The sequence below is a fragment of the Cebidichthys violaceus genome, unplaced genomic scaffold (genome assembly GCF_023349555.1).
Source record: "Cebidichthys violaceus isolate CVI_PGR_0920_01 unplaced genomic scaffold, fCebVio1.0.p SCAF_3, whole genome shotgun sequence".
Classification (NCBI taxonomy): Eukaryota; Metazoa; Chordata; class Actinopteri; order Perciformes; family Stichaeidae; genus Cebidichthys; species Cebidichthys violaceus.
Window position 1 is genome coordinate 13,072,529 of NW_027176483.1, and position 18,948 is coordinate 13,091,476.

General features: G+C 42.4%; 2 protein-coding genes across 3 annotated transcripts in view; both read left to right on the forward strand.

The window, feature by feature from the left end:
- The first annotated feature begins 355 nt into the window (after positions 1-355).
- LOC137881071 (DENN domain-containing protein 5B-like) lies at positions 356-17,062 on the forward strand. 2 transcript variants are annotated; one of them, XM_068722801.1, is made up of 21 exons: positions 356-711; positions 4,889-4,998; positions 5,587-6,295; positions 6,874-7,061; positions 8,129-8,626; positions 8,788-9,022; positions 9,977-10,127; positions 10,632-10,722; positions 10,860-10,976; positions 11,077-11,229; positions 11,382-11,460; positions 11,555-11,630; positions 11,882-12,010; positions 12,112-12,233; positions 12,511-12,656; positions 12,751-12,869; positions 13,312-13,496; positions 13,672-13,754; positions 14,288-14,414; positions 14,647-14,821; positions 15,708-17,062. In XM_068722801.1, the coding sequence occupies exons 1-21, from the start codon at positions 603-605 to the stop codon at positions 15,889-15,891; spliced, it is 3,786 nt and encodes a 1,261-aa protein (XP_068578902.1). In that variant the 5' UTR covers positions 356-602; the 3' UTR covers positions 15,892-17,062. The 2 variants fall into 2 exon arrangements, with proteins under 2 accessions (XP_068578902.1, XP_068578901.1); XM_068722800.1 differs by having other exon boundaries at positions 357-711; positions 10,857-10,976.
- A 960-nt stretch (positions 17,063-18,022) lies between these two features.
- The window catches only part of sinhcaf (SIN3-HDAC complex associated factor), a 6,502-nt gene continuing 5,576 nt past the window's right edge, over positions 18,023-18,948 (forward strand). The window contains exon 1 of the mRNA XM_068722804.1: positions 18,023-18,183. The gene's annotated coding sequence lies outside the window, so the exon portion shown is untranslated. The remainder of the gene's footprint in view (positions 18,184-18,948) is intronic.

Consider the following 18,948-nt stretch of genomic DNA (forward strand, 5'->3'; position numbering starts at 1 on the left):
AAATTTTTTATTATTTTCTCAAATTTTAGAAAGCTCCCTCTAGAGCCACAAATACATTGTACAACCGTTTGCACAGGCAGTAAACTGATTTTCATGTGTAGAACCTTGTTGCCTACTTATATAAATCTAAAAATCTATACTATTAAACGTTTTAATCAGCTTTCCTTTGCTAGTAATTAAAAAAGTATCTTAATTAAATATGCATTGCTGGTTATACTGTGATATATTTTTTTAAATCCCTAAATCCCTTTGACAAATCGTGATTTCTGTGCTGTGGGCGTGGATGATGAGTTTGGACAACACCCTTTCAAATGAGGCTGATTGAACACTGTCGGTGATGCGTTCCGGTCTTTGTCTCCCCCCTCTCTCCCACAGTACGTCCCCCTCCTCTTCTGAAACAGCGAGATGACCATCGCTGGATCCTGCTGAGCTCCATCAGAGTCACAGAGTGCATGCGGGCGGGCCGACACATCACAGCGCACGGATCAGGATCGGAAGGACGAGGGGTGCGCAGAAACGTTTCGGATCAGCCGCATCAGCTATGAACATCCACAACGTTAAGTAGAAGCAAACGGAGCTCTCACACCAGAAACGCGTCGAGGATGAACGGGACTGCAGCGGCCACAGGATCGGCTTCTTGCCGTTTCGCCCACTATTTTGTTGTGTGTGGAGTGGACACGGAGACGGGCCTGGAGCCGGACGAAGGAGCAGGTAGACGGTCTAGAAACACGAACCAAACAAATCCACACCACATAAAAACACATCCGAGGACATGTCATGCTTTATGTAACATATTTACCATTTCATGTAGGCCTATTTGAGTGTGTAGGGGTGACATCCATTGTAATAGGTTTTCATTGGACGCTACATTCCTCTTTCTTACAAAGCGTTGTTGACAACATAATGTGTGCGTGTATAATATCTGTAAAATAGCCTATATTTAGGCCAATAACATTTTTATTTCAAATAAATTCCATCAGAATTTGCTAATAGATTTTTTGGGGAGGATTTGTGTGTTTTTAAACACACTAAAAGGGTATATTTTTGAGTAGGCTTTAATGCAGATAAACAAAACCACAAAATTCAAGATAATTATCATTTTACCATGAAAATGAAGCAAGAATTTAAAAGGACAATTATACTGTATCCCCCCCCATAGTATCACCCTTCTGTATTGTCTCTGCTTGGGGAAACATACTACAGGCCTGTTTATTGTGTTTTGTTCATATTTTAAATGTGATTATAGCGGTGTTGGTTTCTGCAAGTCATCCCCTGCTACGCCTGGATGAGGAAAATAGGGTTGAAAAGAGGGAGAACAACAGCATCCTATCCTGCCCTTTAACGCTGGAGCACAGATGGAGCATCCAGGCAGTGGTTCATGGTTAACACAGGAGGACTGTGTGTGAGAATTAGCTCATAAATAGAATGAGCTATAAAAATATGAAAGCAGTGGTAATCTATGTGATGGTTGGTTCGTCTGTTCAGTTCTTCATGCTCTCAAACAGAGATGGACTTTTTTTGCTTAAAGCCAAATACATCCTTTTCTCACCGAAAGCCAAAAGTGGGAGGAAATGGATGCTGGTTTGTAGGTGGATGTGGGGGTTGCCACGGCAATGACAGCTGCAGTGATGCTTGTGATGGGAAGCTTCTCAGCTGCTGGTTGTTAGAAATAGAGACATCAAGTGGCATTGCTTTCTCCCACACTGAGTTGTTGGCACTGAGGACAGATTCACCCAGAAGCCCTCTGTGACGTGTGTGTGTGTGTGTGTGTGTGTGGGGGGGGGGGGGGTCTTTGTGAGGAAAAAGAACCGTGCAGGTGCACCAACACATTGAACGTCACTTCCTGGATTGCAAACAATAGTCACACCCTGTATTCTCCCTGTGTTTTTTGTAGCAGAAACATAGCTCTTCAGCTGTAAGCAGACATTCCTTTCTCCTTCAGCCTTTTTGAATAAGAAAACTGTATGTTTAGGAAGAGCTCTGTTCATGTTGGAACACATGGCTCTGCTGCAGACTAATTACTGCTCTAACTAATCATCAGGTACTTTGATATCTGGCTCCCTGCGGCGAGTGATAGCGCTGCTGGCTAAATCTGAGCTCCACCAATCTGCTTATGTAACAGCGGGTCATCTCAGACCCACTGCAGCAGGGGGCTCTGCTCGCCTTTCAAGGGATTTTTTTTCTCTGTTTGACTTTACATCCATATTCTGTAAAGCTGTCATCAAAAGCAGATGTTTATTCTGTACAGGCGTTTGGATGTATGAGGTGATACAGTCTCTATTTTTGTGTATGTGTCATTCGAGAATGCCTACCGAGAAACAATCTGCCCTTGTTGGCTTCTCAATGGATGCCACTGTGTTTTCTGCAGCCTAATCAAATTTCACGTGATGTTGCCTGTTGCTGGATGGCCGAGGCTTCAGCACCCGACTGTCACAGGAGTATGACATCACTGGAGGGCGAGAACTCCCTGACCAAACATTTGAAAGCTGCATTATAATGTTGAACTGATTGCAAAGATATGTATATTTGCACTTGTCTTATTGTAGACAAAAATTCCAACCTGTTATTTTATTTTTAGGCCCTCAATAGTTACTTTTATCCTTTATTTATACGAGCCCAGCACCATGTCTGTGTCTCAGGCTGAGATGAAGAGAGAAATAAGTCTTTCTTGTTTTGTCACATGATTCAACCTTCAGTGGACGGACAAATCTGTAATGCAAAGACAAAGTGATTTAAACAGTTTAAAACCAAAAAGGAATAACTCGTAATCTGTCAGTGCCAGCTGACATTTGCTGTAATTTAATCTCTTTCCGCTTTTTATATCTAGCCTCATCTGCTCATGTGATGAATGGGACATTGGGGGTAACTCAGTTGATGAATATGACAGATGTCTATGGCTGTTCAATCATCCCTAATGAAGTGTGCCTGTTTTAGGGAAGAGGCACCATTCGGGGACATAAATCTATGTGATGAATGTCTAAACCGTGGAATGAATACGAAACACACTTATTTTTGTCCTCCAAAAACATTGATAATATTGATGTTATAGTGGTAGTGAAGCTGATACAACAAGTTGATTAATCCATTAGTTGATAGACAGAAAGTTAATCCATTTTAAACCAGAAATGCTCAGCATGTTTCAGCATCTCAATTGGGAGGATCTGCTGATTCTCTTTGAATTACTGTATGTGACAGAAAATTCAATATATTTGGGCTTTTGGACTGTTGGTCAAACACAAAACAGGTAATGTTAAGATGTCACCTTGGGTTTTAGTTAATTGTGATAGACATTTGTCACTATTGTCTGACATTTTATAGACAAAATGATTAACCAAGACAATAATTGTTAGATTAAATGATTATGAAAATAATCATTAGTTGCAGCCTGTTTGATGATATAAAGTGCTCTACAATGCATGAGCTCATACATGGTTTCTACTGTGTGTGCGCGTGTGTTAATGTGGTAAGAGGAGTAAACGTGTTAATTACAGCCAAGTGAAACAGACATTTATCCTTTCATTCGAACACTAAAACAAACCTCCCTCTGCCCTTGTGAATGTGGTCTGTACCACCTCTTTGGTGGGAGTCCGTGTCAGGAGGAGTGTGGGTCTTAATTGGGTCAGCTGATGAAACTCGGGGTGACGTAAACCGCCGACGGGCTTTGTCTTCATGGCTATCTTCGAGGCCACAGCGGAAAGTGCTACCATGGCAACTAGGTGCTCGATTGTGCCTCTCAGCACCGACACCACTTTGTATCCTTAGCAAAGAACATTGACTCCCCCTCTCGTTACTGTGATCCATTAGCTTCTGTCTCCCACCCACCGGTCTGACTCAGTTTAACGTGAAGTGGTGCTCTTTCCTCACTCTGCCCGTGGCGCAGTTTCCTCTCTCGGGTAGCTGTGCGTCACATCGTAGGCAGGTGAGCTTCAGGATGTACCTGAATGCTGAATGAGTGCGTCAAAGCTGAAAGAGAACACTAGTTTCTTTCCCAATTGCAGTTGTTTTTGTTCTTGTAATGCAGTGATGTCGGTTGAAGCTGAACATGAACTCTGAGAATTCATGGTGGATTAGTGAAATGGGGAATACAGTGATGAGTACTGTTCAAGGGCATCCCCTTCTGAAAGTGTATGAATAATGAAAGCCCCTCATTCACTACTGTCAGTCCATTACAAACGCTGAATCATACACACACACACACACACACACACACACACACACACACACACACACACACACACACACACACACGTTATTTCTATCCTCAGCAGCTCCTCTTCCTCTGCTCATGCTCACACAGACTCTGTATGTAACTGGAGCTACAAGCTTGAAGAGAGGAGAGACTTGAGCTAGAGGGGGCAATGCATCAAATCTGTGCATTGTGAGTTTACTTGCATGCATTGCAAATTCAATCCTTTCATGTACATGTAGCTGTTATATAAATATCTATCCTCCTTTATCCTGAGTCTGAGCACTTTTTATGTATGAAAAAGCAGCATATTTTCATCCCGTGCATTCTCTACAAGCCTAAAGAGTTCCCTTCCACTGAGTGTCAGGGATGAGGGCTGTTGTACCGCTTTTCCAGTGTATCTCTATGGTAATGAGATGAGTTACATAACTGTTGGAAGGGCTTTCCCTCTTTGCTGCAGAATGAACCTTGCTGTCAACAACAGATGAACTTTGTTTTTGTTTTTTCAGGCCGTGTCAGAAAAGGTCGTCCTGTTCGAGCGTTACCATAAATCATAGCTGCTGTCATTTTGTGACGTCCTCTGTTCCGTCCTTTACATCGTGTGACGAAGTCTGTCTCAGCAGAGACTAAGGTCAAAGACCAGTCTGTACTAATATGATACTGCAGTAACTCCCTTTTTCTCTGCGTCTGTTTGTCTTTCAGGTGAAGGCTTTGAGCAGAGCCCCATTCGACGTTCGTTCAAGTCCAAGGTTCTGGTGCACTACCCTGAAAGCACCGACAGAAACCCCTTCAATAAAGATGCCGTCAACATGGTGAGAGCTTCTTCTTTCTCCCACAACAGTGGAAATGGAAGGACAAGATGTGCTCGTTTGTAGCGCAAATGTTTTGAGGTTCTTCTAACCAGCGTGCATGAATTTTGTCACAAAAGAAGTCTGCCAGTAGTCACCACAGTATTTTGTGTTATCTGTTTATGGTATCAGTAAAATGTGTGGTCTTATTTAACATTTTTAATTTTATTGGGTTTTCAGATCCGGAAACAACTGCATGCACCAGTAGAACAAATACAACAGTATACAATACTTGTCACAGGGTACTCAGACATATTTAACATTAAGTTACTTGTTAAGCATCTTGTTTCAATTTCATATATCCTTTAATTCTAAGAAGATAGAATATTACATTTTTTTGCTGGCAACAAGCTTAATGTTTCTTCAGATATCCGTCTCTTCTTGTTCAGCCTCCTCAATGTTCACAAGTTAAATTACAGCACACTTGCCATGTTCTATAATGGCCTTTATGGGCTTTAGTTATAAATACAAAAAACAAGTGGATAGTTTAGAAAATCCACCACTACTGTCAGTTATTGACGTCATTGTTTTTCTTCTCTGTTTCCTCCTCAGCTCTGTATGCCGAGGGGTCTCTCCTTCCGTACGCGGGCAGACAGGCTTGATCCTCAGTTTCACTCATTCACAATGTCTTTTGACGACGGTACACGTTCCTACGGCTTTGTCCACACCTTCTATGAGGAGGTGACCAGTGCTCCGATCATCACTGCTATGCAGACTCTCTGCCAGATGCACCACGTGGAGCACCATTCAGCTTCATCTGCCTCCTCTCCTTCTTCCTCGTCTTCATCTGCCTCATCGCCCTCCACCTCCAGCATGGACTCGCTAGTGAGCAGCTTGGATGAGTCAGACACTGAGTCTCTGGTTTCTGCTTGCCTCGGCTGCGCAGGCTCCTTCGATCCAGCTCGGGACACTCTGTACGTGTCCAAAGCCCTCTGCCTCCTCACGCCGCTCCCTTTCCTTCAAGCTGCTCGAGAGTTTCTGTCTCAGCTGCACCAGGCTGTGACGTCTCACACAGCCCCGCCCCTCCCGATAGAGAGCTACATCCATAACATCCTGTACGAGGTGCCCCTGCCTCCTCCTGGCAGGTCACTGAGGTTCCACGGGGTGCAGGGACCCATTGTGTGCCAGCGGCCCGGGCCGGGGGAACTTCCGCTGGGGGAGTATCCTCTTGGAGAGGCGTTCTCGCTGCTGGGTGTGGACAATATGGTTCAACTACTTACCTGTGCACTTCTGGAGACACAAGTCCTGCTTTGCTCTCAAGGTAAGCTCACTATTCAGTTATTAGTTCAGTGCAAATAAGGTCATTGTAAAGTCAAAAGTAGACATTATTAATGTCATTAAGAAGATCAGTTTTTAAACATTGTACCTTAATCAATGTTTTTGCAGTATTTAGCAACACCTATAGTAAAGCAGCTGTTTTTACTCATAACAAGATACTGTTAATAGCATCACATAAAATAAAGTACAGGACATGGCACAAAATTAAACAAAATATCTTTTTTTTCACAATTTACACTACAATTATGCCACATTACCAGCCACAGTCTATGGTAACAACATGGTAGATGGGTTTGAGGTTAAATACTGTAGAGACACTAACATTGTAACTTAATGAATGTGGAGCATCCTCAGTCATTAATTGGGCTGTGCTCTGTGGCATGTAAACAGGAATATTAATTAAATAGTTTTATAATCAACTCACATAAACAGCTTAATTAAAAGACGGTTAAAGGGGATGTACTTGAAAATCGGTCCTTCCCTTTGAACTTATAGGTGAGTCCTTGATGCTAATGCCCCATCTCTCTCTCTCACTCTCTCTCGTCTTTCTCATCTCCTCAGACTACCAACGTTTGATGACAGTGGCAGAGGGCGTCACCACCTTGCTATTCCCATTCCAGTGGCAACACATCTACCTGCCCATTGTTTCAGCACCGCTACATCACCTCCTGGATGCTCCTGTACCATTCCTGATGGGTTTCCAGCGCAGAGATGGAACTCAGCGATCCTCCCTCCACCTGCCACATGAGGTACACAACTGAACACGGATCTTCATCTGTAGTTTCTTGTGAACATGACAGTCAGGATTTCAGGAAGCAGACATTTCAGCAAACGACGATGCACTTCCTCAGAGGGCCCCTCCCCCTTCACATTTTGATTTGAGTTAAATTTATGCTGCATGAATATCTCACTGAAGGCTCTTTGAAGTCGCTGTGCCCCAGAAAGGAGGCAGTTGAAAGACAGCCCGGGGGGTTGATGAAAGCAAAAACACAGAGCATGAGAGATCTAGAATAATGGGACTTGCTGAATAATTAATGAGAAATAGGAATCTCCACTTATTTCTGTAGTTGTGGAATTTGATGTATGGGTGGTAAATTGCAAGGAAGTGTGAAATAGTTTAATCACACATGTAGGATTTGGTTTGATTGTTTTTTTTCTTAATTTGACAAGGGCACAGTTTGACTCAAAAGGTCCAAAAATATTTTTTATTGATACGTAGGAAATACCTGAATGCAACCGAATGAAAGAGATGATGACAAAACATAAGTAAGAAGTGAAGGCATTAACTAGGAGGATGAAGCTGCACAGAGTAAGAAGGTGTCTGCATGTGTCCACTCTACAGTACATCAACTTCCCCTGAGGTTGTAAACTGACTGCCTGGGGTCACTGTTGAAGGTGGCGTTGCTGCTGACTGCGCTGTGCTCCACTGCTGCTTACAGAGGCAGTATTTTTAAATCGGTGCCTATCTTTGTCACAAAGTTCTGGACTTCATTACTCAGCAGCTTCATACAGTTTGGCACGTATTTCTGATTTGTTTGCCAGTGTGAAAGCCTGATATTGAAGGTTTCCACAATTCCCTCTGTTGCAGTGATAACAGTAATCACTAGATAATCCTTCACATGCTAATATCCTCTGAGGGCTTAGCGCAGTGAAATGCCAAGATTCTATTAATGGAAAGCACATCTTCATACTGATCTTAATTGGATGTTAAAGCTCAGCCACTGCATTGTGATTGGTTAAACCTGTTATAATTATCTGATGGAGGAGCCAGTTGAAAAGTAAGCACATTTATATGTTGTCTCTTTCTGCTTCAAAGGCAAACCTGTGCTTTGTGGACATTGACAACCGCTGTGTCGAGGCCCCCGAGGACCTCCCCGTGTTTCCAGACCAGACCGAGTTAATCCAGGAGCTGAGTGAGGTACTGCTGCGTTTCGGGCTCCCTCCACAGGGTGGTGTGCTCACCACGCCAGCCACCGCCTCCCCTCGCCTGAGCAGCCTGGTGCTGGAGGATCTGATGGAGGACAGGAGGAACGGGAATCTCGGAGGCGAGGAGCTGGAGGTGCTGGAGAGGCTGCAGGCTCTGGCACGGAGGTGCGGAGGAGAAAAGATGTCTGATGGAGGGAAGACGCTGGGACACGTGTTTGAGGAGGAGGAGGAAGAGTTGAAGGCTGCAAAGCTAAACATTCAGCTGAGGGAGGTGTTTGCTGGACGTTTTGCTGCCCTGTTTGGCCGGTACGAGGAGTTTGTCATCCATAGCGCTCTTGATTTGGATTCCTGGTTGAGCAACCGAGAGGGGACGTTCAGCTTTGACAAGGTACTTCAGTAGACGTTAATGCACAAAGATCGAATTAAACTACTGTGCTGATGCCAATTATTTCCACATATATATAGATATCTTAGTGGGTTTTTGAAATACCTTGTGACTGACACATTATATACCTGTCCATGTTGTGTTTGTACTTGTCAATGTTTCAGGGTTCCTTCCTCTCAGTTCAGCCTGCTACCCACTTGCACTTCTTGTCCCGGTTCCTGGAGACATCCATGTTTTCTTCCTTCGTGGATGGGAAGGTGATATCTCGCTGGGCGGATAGAGAACCACTGCAGCAGCTGTTTGACAGCCGCCTGGAGAGAGAACGACTGTATGACACAGACGAGGAAGAGGACTCCCGTAACTGTCACTACAGGAAATGCACCACAGTCTTTGAATCAGGTACTGTGACTGTGTTAGTATATCATGGATTAATGTTGCTATGCGTTGTCTTTGTCACCAAGTAAGCCTTTATATTTCTCTGCTTCATTTTCATAGATTTGGCACTTAATTGTAACTTAAATTATTACATGCAGTCATTTGAAGAAGCTGTACATTTTATTGACAACCTATAACAAACCAAGAATAACTTCTGGATGTTTCTGCAGCCAATTTTTCGCATTAGGATAGTATGTAGTGAAAAAAGTAGTTTGAACCCCCAATTGGTAGATTGAGCAGAATGATGATTGAAGTGGATGCCAGATTGTCAAGAGGGAATGTGCAAATCTGTTGCCATCTGTCCTTTTGTTTGGGTTTATGCTGTATGTTGATTATGTTGCTATCCTTTCTGCAACCACCATTTCTTCTCTCAATTTGTAATAAGTCCTCTGCTTGAGATGCCTTGTGTGCCAGAACATTTAACTATTCAAATAGTAACTATGGGAAAGATTTCTTAAAACGAAATAAAATCTAATTATCTGATGAATAACTGAAACACAAAAGGGATGGAATATTATTTGAGTGGGAAAAGACAGGTAGAGTTAGGGAATTAGAGAGCGGTAAACTAATGGATACAGTAGGGGATGAGCATTGTAAAGTATAAGCGGAGGACAGGGCTTTGTGTCATATGAAAACTGTTTCAAAGCTTTGAAGTCCTGCCAACTTCTGCAGAAAATGCACTGCTTGCATCTCAATCTGGCTGTATTACTGTTCACAATCAGACTGCTTCAGAGATGTTGTTCCATTATATTACTCCATGCTGTTGTACACCATTCCAGTCTCCCTTGGAACTAAGCAAAATTCATAGCACTTGAGAACAAGATGTTCCCACTTATCGTCACTTCCATGACTCGGCATGACTTATCAACAGTAGATATTCCTGTTGGATCCTAACCTTTGATGGGTTTGTCTCTGCAGCTCAGGTCATCGAGCGCAGACTGCTGAAGGCTGACCACACAGCCATACACCCCCACCTGCTGGACATGAGGATCGGCCAGGGTCGTCACCATCCGGGCTACTTTCCTAAGCTGCAGGCTGATGTGCTTGCACAAGGACAAAACACTAACAAGTGAGCCGTTATTTTTCTGCTGTTCTTTAGTGAGAATACATTACAATAGTGATTCCCAACCATGGACACTTGTAATTCGAGCCCAGGGGCTACAAGGAGTAGCTCAACTGATTTGAAAATTATATTTGTGATTAAACAAATACATCCACATATTTTAGGTGGAAAATAAACATCCAAATAGGATCTCTAATTGGTGTGATACTGATCTTTTTGTAAATTTCTCTTCACAATAATTAACCAAACTAAAATGAATTAACAAACAGTTGATATAGTTAGCCTAAAGTAATTTACAAACACCAAGAACCGGATACTTGAGGTCATCTGATGGAAGCTGTGTGGTGGGTAGACAAAGAGGATGGGAACCACAGCATTAGAATATAACTAATTGTCATGGTCTACTTTATTACCTACCAAAATACACACACATATATTTTAAATACACAAACACCTCCCCACACACTTGGAATTGTGAATTTATTTTTGCTATGTTATCTGGGTGGGCAGGTGGTCTGGTCGTGTCACATCATCTCGCAGGACTGACCTCAAGAGATCAACTGTGACTGAACACTCGGGAGTGGACAATGAACATAGACCGGTACTTTCATATGTTCTCTCTCTCTCTCTCTCACTCACTCACTCACTCACTCACTCACTCACTCACTCACTCACTCACTCACACACACCATAGGACGCTTTTGTCTGATATATTACCTTTTGTTTGTTTAAAAGAAGCACATATTTGTGAGGAAGAACCTTCGCCAGGCTAAGCTGCTTGATTCATCGCCTCAAGCTGTCACTCAGACTCACCGCGAGTTTGTCGACGGGCTGCTGAGCGAGTGTCGTCTGAAGGTAAGAGCTCTATCTGTGTGGCGATGGAGACACTGCTGTCACTGATTTCTTAAATTGTTGTTCAAGGTGAATGCCACAAAATGCTCTCTGGCTTTTTCAGACCAAACGGATGTTGATGGAGAGGATGGGGAAGGAGAGTGTGGAACTGGGTCAGGGAGAAGCCAACATCACAGGCCTGCAGGAAAACACACTCATCCACGGTCTGTGTGACCTACTGGAGAGAACCTGGGGTCATGGTCTGCAGCTCAAACAGGTCAAACACATAATTTAGCATGCCTTATCAGCTCAGATGACCTAAAAAAACATGTGTGTTCTCACGTAAACAAATTCACATCATGCATACAAACACAAAGAGGTGACTGTATAAACAGGCTGAATATTGACTTGTGTGTTTTTTCTGAACAGGGGAAGTCCGCTCTTTGGTCCCATCTGCTTCACTACCAGGCGACCCGGGTGAAGATGGAGATACCAGCTGAGTCTCCAGGTCAGAGCACAACCTGACTGATTTGTTTTTCTTGTGTAAATCAATGAGCTAAGAGTTGAATTATCATACGTGTTTAACTTGGTGTCAATTTTAGGGTCTAACTGTTTGGACCAGAGAACGCTTGATGTTGGCACTCTGCTCCTGAGAGGATCGGTAACACAGGATATGAGGTAACCAGAGCAAACTTACTCTAGTGTTGGAAAGGGTGGTGCATCTCTGTGGGAAAAATTGTATATGACATGCGTGTGTTTAAGGTATGTTTTATGAAAAATGTAGATGAAAAAATTTGTTGTTGCTTCATTTCATCTTTCTACTAACAGATATTTTGGTTAAGACCAGTGATCATCATTAGATGCAATTTTATGACAAAAAAGCTTAGTATTAGAGCTTGTTTTTTACTTATCTGTTGTTGTTCTTCCAGGTTTATCCAGACCATGAGTGAGGGTATGTCTGAGGTGGGTCAGGCTCGGGCCTGGATCCACCTGGCTCTGGAGAAGAAAATGCTGTCCCAGCACCTTAAAGAACTGCTTACAAACCAGGAGCTGCTCAGGTCAGAATTCACTCATAATTGACTTTAATGACAAGTAGACAAATGACTAGTGTTTCTGGATATCATTTATAGTAAGTCTCTTTCTCCTTGTCCCCTAACAGGCAGCTGTATAAACCTCATGCATTCCTGCTCTGTGAGGAAGAAAGGGAGCAGTTTCTGTTCCATCTGCTCTCTCTCAACACTGTGGACTACCTCTGCTTCACCCGCGTCTTCGCCTCCATCAGTAAGTCCTGTAAAATCTAGCAACAAAATGTTGGAATTTACTGGCAGCTTTATAGCTTCTGAGGACACTGAAAGTTGCCTTTGTGCTGTCTCTCCATCCACTGACCATATATACTTGAATTACACCGGTATCCCATGGATTCACACAGACCCTTTAGACCTCAAACAAAAGACATAAAAACTGGACCAATGCTGTGAAAATCCTTATTGTCCGTATAATCCATATTGTGAGACATTAATGAGTTAAACTTTGCTCTTGGTCTCTTTTGTCTCTTCAGGTATTCCATACCGTGTTGTTATAATACCCATGAAGAAGCTGAGCATTGCAATGGCAACAGTTGACCCTTGGGTGTGTGTGTCGGGAGAACTGGGTGATTCAGGCGTTAGACAGATCCCGAAGAATACACAAGAGATTTTTTTCCAGGTTTGTGTGAGCTCTGCAGCAGTAAGGTCAACATCACGTCAAACAGAGACACATGCCTGGATATACTTACTGTGGTTTGTGCTTTTCTTTTCAGTGCAAGAACCTGGGCAGGCTGAGCACGCTGCAGCTGGGACAGGAGAACTCTGGCTTGCTGGCCAAGTGTCTGATTGACTGTGTGATGGTGTATAATGAGATCACTGGACACACCTACAAGTAAGCTTCTTATTTTGACCCTGATCTCTTCAATTAACACTGACTGTGACCTCAAAGCACAGTGGCTAACTTTACAAGAGTTTGTTTAAGGACAACAGCCTTCCCGTTTGATAAAGACACAATGACATCTGAATCATCCTGACTGTCAAATATTGGATGTCTGAGCTTCCTTAATTAAATACTCCCATGAGGTCATTTATTACCATAATGTCATAAACTGATGCCAGCTGCTGCCTAGTATACAGTAATTCACTCTAGAGATACAAGTATCACCTTCGAAAATTGTTGTCAGTTAACTAAACTAAAAGTTATTTAGAAAAATGAACTGTACACACCCACTACACAACACAATTTGTTTCGAACAGATGGTTCTTACCTAATAATCGTATAATAAATGTTTTAGAGTTAGATGATAATAGAACACTGTCTTCTTTCCTTTCAGGTTCCCATGTGGCCGATGGCTGGGGAAAGGAGTGGGTGACGGCAGCTTGGAAAGAGTTCTCATTGGTCAGCTGGTGTCACCTGGAGGAGAGGAGGATGCTGGACGGTGGACAGGGACACCTCCGGAGCTGGCCTCTCCTTCTCAGAGTGTGCGGGCAGTGCTGGAATCGCTTGGCAGCCGAAGCAGTGCGTAGTGACAAAGAACACATTCTTTAGTACAATAGCTGACCTACTTGTTGGTACAATAACAGATTCTGCTCCTGGATCACCTTTCTATTTAGCTCCTGTCCACTTGCCCTCATGTCTGTCATCATTCATCCTCATGTTTCCATTTGTAACTTTTCTTGATTTATGTTGTCAGGAATACTGTCTGTTGAAGTACAAGAGGACATGAGGGAGGCAGCAAATAACCTTGTTAAGCATTTCCACAAACCCGAACAAGAGGTATGTGACTGTAAATAGTGTGTGTGCATAACACATTAATATATTATTTCAACCTGTTGGCTCACTAAGCTAAAATGTTGTGAAAATGGTTAATGCAAAGCATGTAATACAGCGATGTGTAATATTACTGTCAACCTCCGGCTTGTGTTATTTTTATCTCCAACATGGTTCGTTACCCCGGCTCCTCTGGCCCAGGCTTCATTTGTTTTGTTCGTATATCAGACTAGCCTCTCTCATCTCCACAACAAGTTAAAAGCGCGGGACTTGATTGATCACTTTCGTTTATCTGTAATGGGCCTCCTATTCATTGAAATAACATATTCAGTGCTCCGCCTATAATGTACAGGCATTTGCCCTGTTCTGTTTGCTTCCTCTTAGTTAATGAAAGAAGAGCATTTTAGATTAGAAAATAAACAAATTGTTCTCTGCTGTGGAGGATTGGGGAAAAATGTAATATGTGAGGATTTACTGAAGTTGAAAGATGAGCCTCTTGCTTACAGTGCCTCCATTAACTCCCATTTCTCTCATCCCAGAGGGGAAACCTGACAGTGTTGTTGTGTGGTGAAGGCGGTCTGGTACTTTCCTTGGAGAAGTTCCTCCTGCACGGGCTCAAATCTAACCGTCTTTTCCTGAGGAATGTGTTTGTTTGGGACTTTGTTGGTGAGTGCTGCGAGTGCGAGTCCATTAAAAGTGATGTTTTACTTCTTGCTGATGTCCCCATCTAGTGGTGATGAGCATACATTTCACATATCAAATTTCATGCAATAAAGGCATGGTTGATGTGTTTTGTTAACAACCAGTGTTACATCCTCTATCTCCAATGTTTGTCTTCTACAACCTAATTTTCCATTATTGTCTGTAAACTGAAAGTATGACCAATTATTTCCCATAGAAAAGACAGTGGTTTCCATTGAGACAGCTGATCAGATGGGTGGCCTGCACGGATCAACGCTGCCAAAGGGTCCCCCTTGCGACTTGCTGTGTCACTACGTCAATGCCATCAATGCCTCGCCACGAAACATTGGAAAAGAGGGCAAGTTTCAGCTGTTCGTCTGCTTGGGAATCAGGTGAGATAGCTTTATAATTGGACTGAGACTTATGTAATGAAGCCAACTGAATAAGTCTAAAAACATTGATTTATAATCCTTATTTAAAACAGAAATAGGCAATCCATTTGAAAACACTCTCCCCACTGGAGTCTGCGATTTTAAAGCATCCTGGTGATTTATATAGTGTTGGACAAATGTGATATAGTTTCCTTCCTGAGGCCCAGAGGAAGCATGCTGCAGCTTGACTACACCAACTACATTGAACTATTTACATACCATACAGCACAGTTCGGGAACATGTCAGCCTTTGTCTTCTTATGGTTGGACATGGAATGCAGAAAAGTTATTCATATCTGTGTGAATTTATTACAAGTTCACAAAAACATTTTGTTTTTAATAACTAAACTGAACTAATTTAGCTTACATTTTTCTGTAAAAAAGGTGAATATCAATTAGATAACTGACATTTACAAAAATCTTTGCTATCTCATGTTTCTGCATCAACAGAATGAATATAGATTGGTTTCAATAAAGTCTAAGTGGGTTTGGGTCTAGTCAACCAGTAAGGTCATATGTTTTTCTGTCCTTTTCTACTTCTCTTCTTATGTTCTGTCAATTAAAGTAAACTGCTTTAAAATAGCAAGAACAGATTAGCAATACACTTCGGGGTGTATTGTGACCAATGCCTGGAACTTTAATCATATGACTTCTTGTCTTGTCGTGCTGTGGACTGACATTGAATGAACACTGAAAGCATTGTTTCTTGTGGCTGAAAGCTGTTTCAAGAGAAAGAACATGCACTAGTTATGTCTTGTAGTCAGCGGACTCACCTTTCAATTCCATCCTCAACTTCATCAGGCCTTTATGGGACCATAATTGACCACTTACCTGTTCCTCTTGCCAGGGACCGGCTTCTCTCTCATTGGCTTCCCCTGCTGGCTGAGTGTCCCCTGACAGCGCCGTCGTATGAGGACGGTGCTCTGTTGCGGGACCGAGCTGCTGTACACTCCCTCTCCCGCATCCTGCACACACTCAATGAGTTTACCATTACCCTGGAGACTGCGCTGGTCAAAGGAGTTGACCTCTGACCCTAACAGAAAAGCCCCTGCTCTGTGACCTACTGCAGGAATGCAGATTGGTTAAAACATTCATCTTGCCATCTGTGGGGAAAGAAAGGACATTCAGACACTTGAGAAATGTGACTTTTTCATAAACGAAGACAGTGGACCAGAGCAAGTCACTGGCAGCTCAAGCGCCAAACGGATTGCCTTGTTCACTGATGTAAATGTCTTATATACTGTATTTGCTTCAGGAAATAGTCCGATTTTTCCATGCTTGTTTACACTGTGAAATTCTGTTTCCTCAAGGAGAAATAGAAAGTAATTCATTATCCCACATTTTCAGTAGCTATTTTCACAGCTCACACCATCAAATGTACCTGACCCTACGACAACTATAACTCTCCTTCAACTGCTGTATTGCTTGCACTTGAACTTTAAACTAAGCACATGCATGGCCAAATCTGTTTGTTTGTTTTATGTCTTACTGTGTTGTGATCTGAAATATCAGGACTCAGGCCTTACTGTATAAAAAAAAACAACAACCTTAACTTCATTCATTGGATATCTTATTAAATATATTCTACAAAGATAATGTTCCCATTTGATAATATGTTACAAAATGTTATATTATTATGCTCTTGTTATGCGGTGTAACATCTTGCCTGTTTATAATTGTTTACTTCAGTTCGGGGTCACATACTGAAGAGTTGTGCTCCTGAAATCCTCTGTTGGTGAAACACTGAAACCAAACTGGTGTCCTAATTGTGTCAGACTTTGTCAGAAAGCTTTTCCCCCTCTCTCATTGTAAAAATGTTGCTTCATTAGACCTTTGATATAATTGCTCCCATTTGTTATTATAGTGTAATGAATTTGTGGCATATTTTTCTGTATAACGGCATCTTGTTTGTGTCTGTGTAAAACAGTAGATTCCACTATGGACACATTTTACTGATTATGTGTATAATTGTCATGCTGTTTGTTTCTAAACTGTTCAGTTGTCTACAGACAATGAATTGAGTGCAGTTTCTACAAAACTCAGTATTATGTTGTCACATTTAATTTAATAGATAAAGAATTATGAAAATTCTGTCTCCTGCACTGTCCTGCGAGCACTATGTAACCACAATGACCACGCCTCTATTATAATTTAATACAGATTAGAGAAAGCAATAATGAATTGTTATTTATGAAATGTGTTGTCAAAGATTAAAGTTAATATTGACATAACTGACTTTGTATTGTGTGTTTTTGTAGCTATTCGCTCAAATCTATCTGAAAGGATAGGATTCTAGTGCAGCAAAATGATTTTCATTTTCTAAAAGGTTCACTGTACATTTATGACATTGGACTAATTGCATGTAATATTTACAAAGAATTTGACTTTTATAGTGAAATGAAAACTTGATCAACTACTGTATATAGGCTACATTGTGTTTGCCCGTGTCCTCCGACAGATAGTGTTGGCGATGTCACAGCCATTACAGCAAAACAGCCTCATACAAGGGATGCAATTCAATTCAATAACCCTGAAGTAAAAGAGTAAAGTAATTAGAGTATTTATTGCAGAATTGAATAGCATTGGAGTGCTACATCTATTTATTTTGACCATCAATTTATAATTCAAGCCCCCATAATAGACATGTTATCCACACTTTTATTTGCATTAAGATTTTTTCCCAAAGTGTATTGCTGGCAGCATAGGCAGTCTATACATTCTAGTAAATGTTATCACACCGATGCAGTGTTATGTCACAGCCGGATGTCTGGTCTGCAGTGGTTGTTCTCCCTGAACTGATCACTGGGTGGAGGCCATTTTTCACCTTATATTTACCACTAATCTGCTGGTCCGCTGTCACGCAATTCAGTTCAACAAAGCGCATCTCCCCGCTAGACGCCGAGCCCCCTAAAAACCGTAGGCCTCCAGACGGGCCATCTGCCGCTCTGTAGTAAAACGACAGGCCCCGCCCCTTTGCTTACACTCTCCAATGTGCCATAGCAACCGGGGCCGAGCCCCCTGTTCCCGCGCAATGTTCCCATCCTTATAAGGCCAGTTGGATGCAGACGCACGGCCACGTCACGCGTCGTTTATGTAAATGCTTTGATTGAAGAAAAAGAAAAAAGACTTCTGCCCTACTCTGAAATGGAGGTGTGGATACGACGCATGCGCACTTAGTCCACAACTATCCAGTCCCGTCCACAAGCGCAGACATCAACAAGGGAGCGGGTTACTGATGCGGGTTGATTTTCATAACAGTCACATCGTAAGGACGCGCCATAAGGACTATTACTTTGAATCAGCTTCACGCAGCCTGCAACAAGGTAACGAATGCAGCCACTTTGTATTTGTTTGAGGTCTTTGGAGCTTTAAGGGGTTTTAAAGTCGTAGTTGTCTGTTCAGATGTGTAATTTAAAACAAGCTTCGAGTTGTGTAAGAACAATTGCTCTTTTGGGGCCTGCTGCAAAACCGACTAGTTGGTCAACTTGATGTATATCTCACCTTATAAACAGGTAAAGTTACCGGGCAAAGTGGGAGGACAGTAAGATGAACGCGAAAATGTGTTTTAATAGTGTGAGAATAGGCTTCATGAGATTAGCAAGGGATGGCTGTTGTTATTGTTGTTTGCTGTCGGAGGAAATCACTCCCTTTATTGCTCCCGAAATGTGACTAAAGTCGGTCATTGTGAGCCGTTACGGTCGTAAATCTACTCGTGTAAAAGGCATTAATACGCACATTGTAGCTATAGTGCGCTTGCAGTCTGCTAAACATTCACGCTCGCTATATAAGCCAAGTTGAATCTCTCACGCCCACCCGGACCAGAGATGCGTCTCAGCACGCGGGCGCTGCTGTCAACAAAACAGCCACAGCAAACACAAAACTATTGACGAACGCTCTACGAAACTCAAGCTACAACAACCGTCGTTTAGTGTAAGACCATAGCAAAAAACACCGACTTTCACAGAGCCGTTGCTGTGAACTTCGTGCACATGTAGTTGAAGGTGGACTGTTGCAGTGACGCGGCTGTGGAATAACAAAGAGTAAAGATCAAATTACACGGTTAGCTGAGAACGGCTTTACTTTACAAT

Excerpts from the sequence above, each read along its gene's own strand:
- LOC137881071 (XM_068722800.1), top strand. The coding sequence starts at position 603 with ATGAACGGGACTGCAGCGGCCACAGGATCGGCTTCTTGCCGTTTCGCC. Across the intron at positions 712-4,888 it reads GGAGCCGGACGAAGGAGCAG|GTGAAGGCTTTGAGCAGAGC; the intron begins GTAGACGGTCTA and ends TTTGTCTTTCAG. Across the intron at positions 10,723-10,856 it reads TGGACAATGAACATAGACCG|AAGCACATATTTGTGAGGAA; the intron begins GTACTTTCATAT and ends TTTGTTTAAAAG.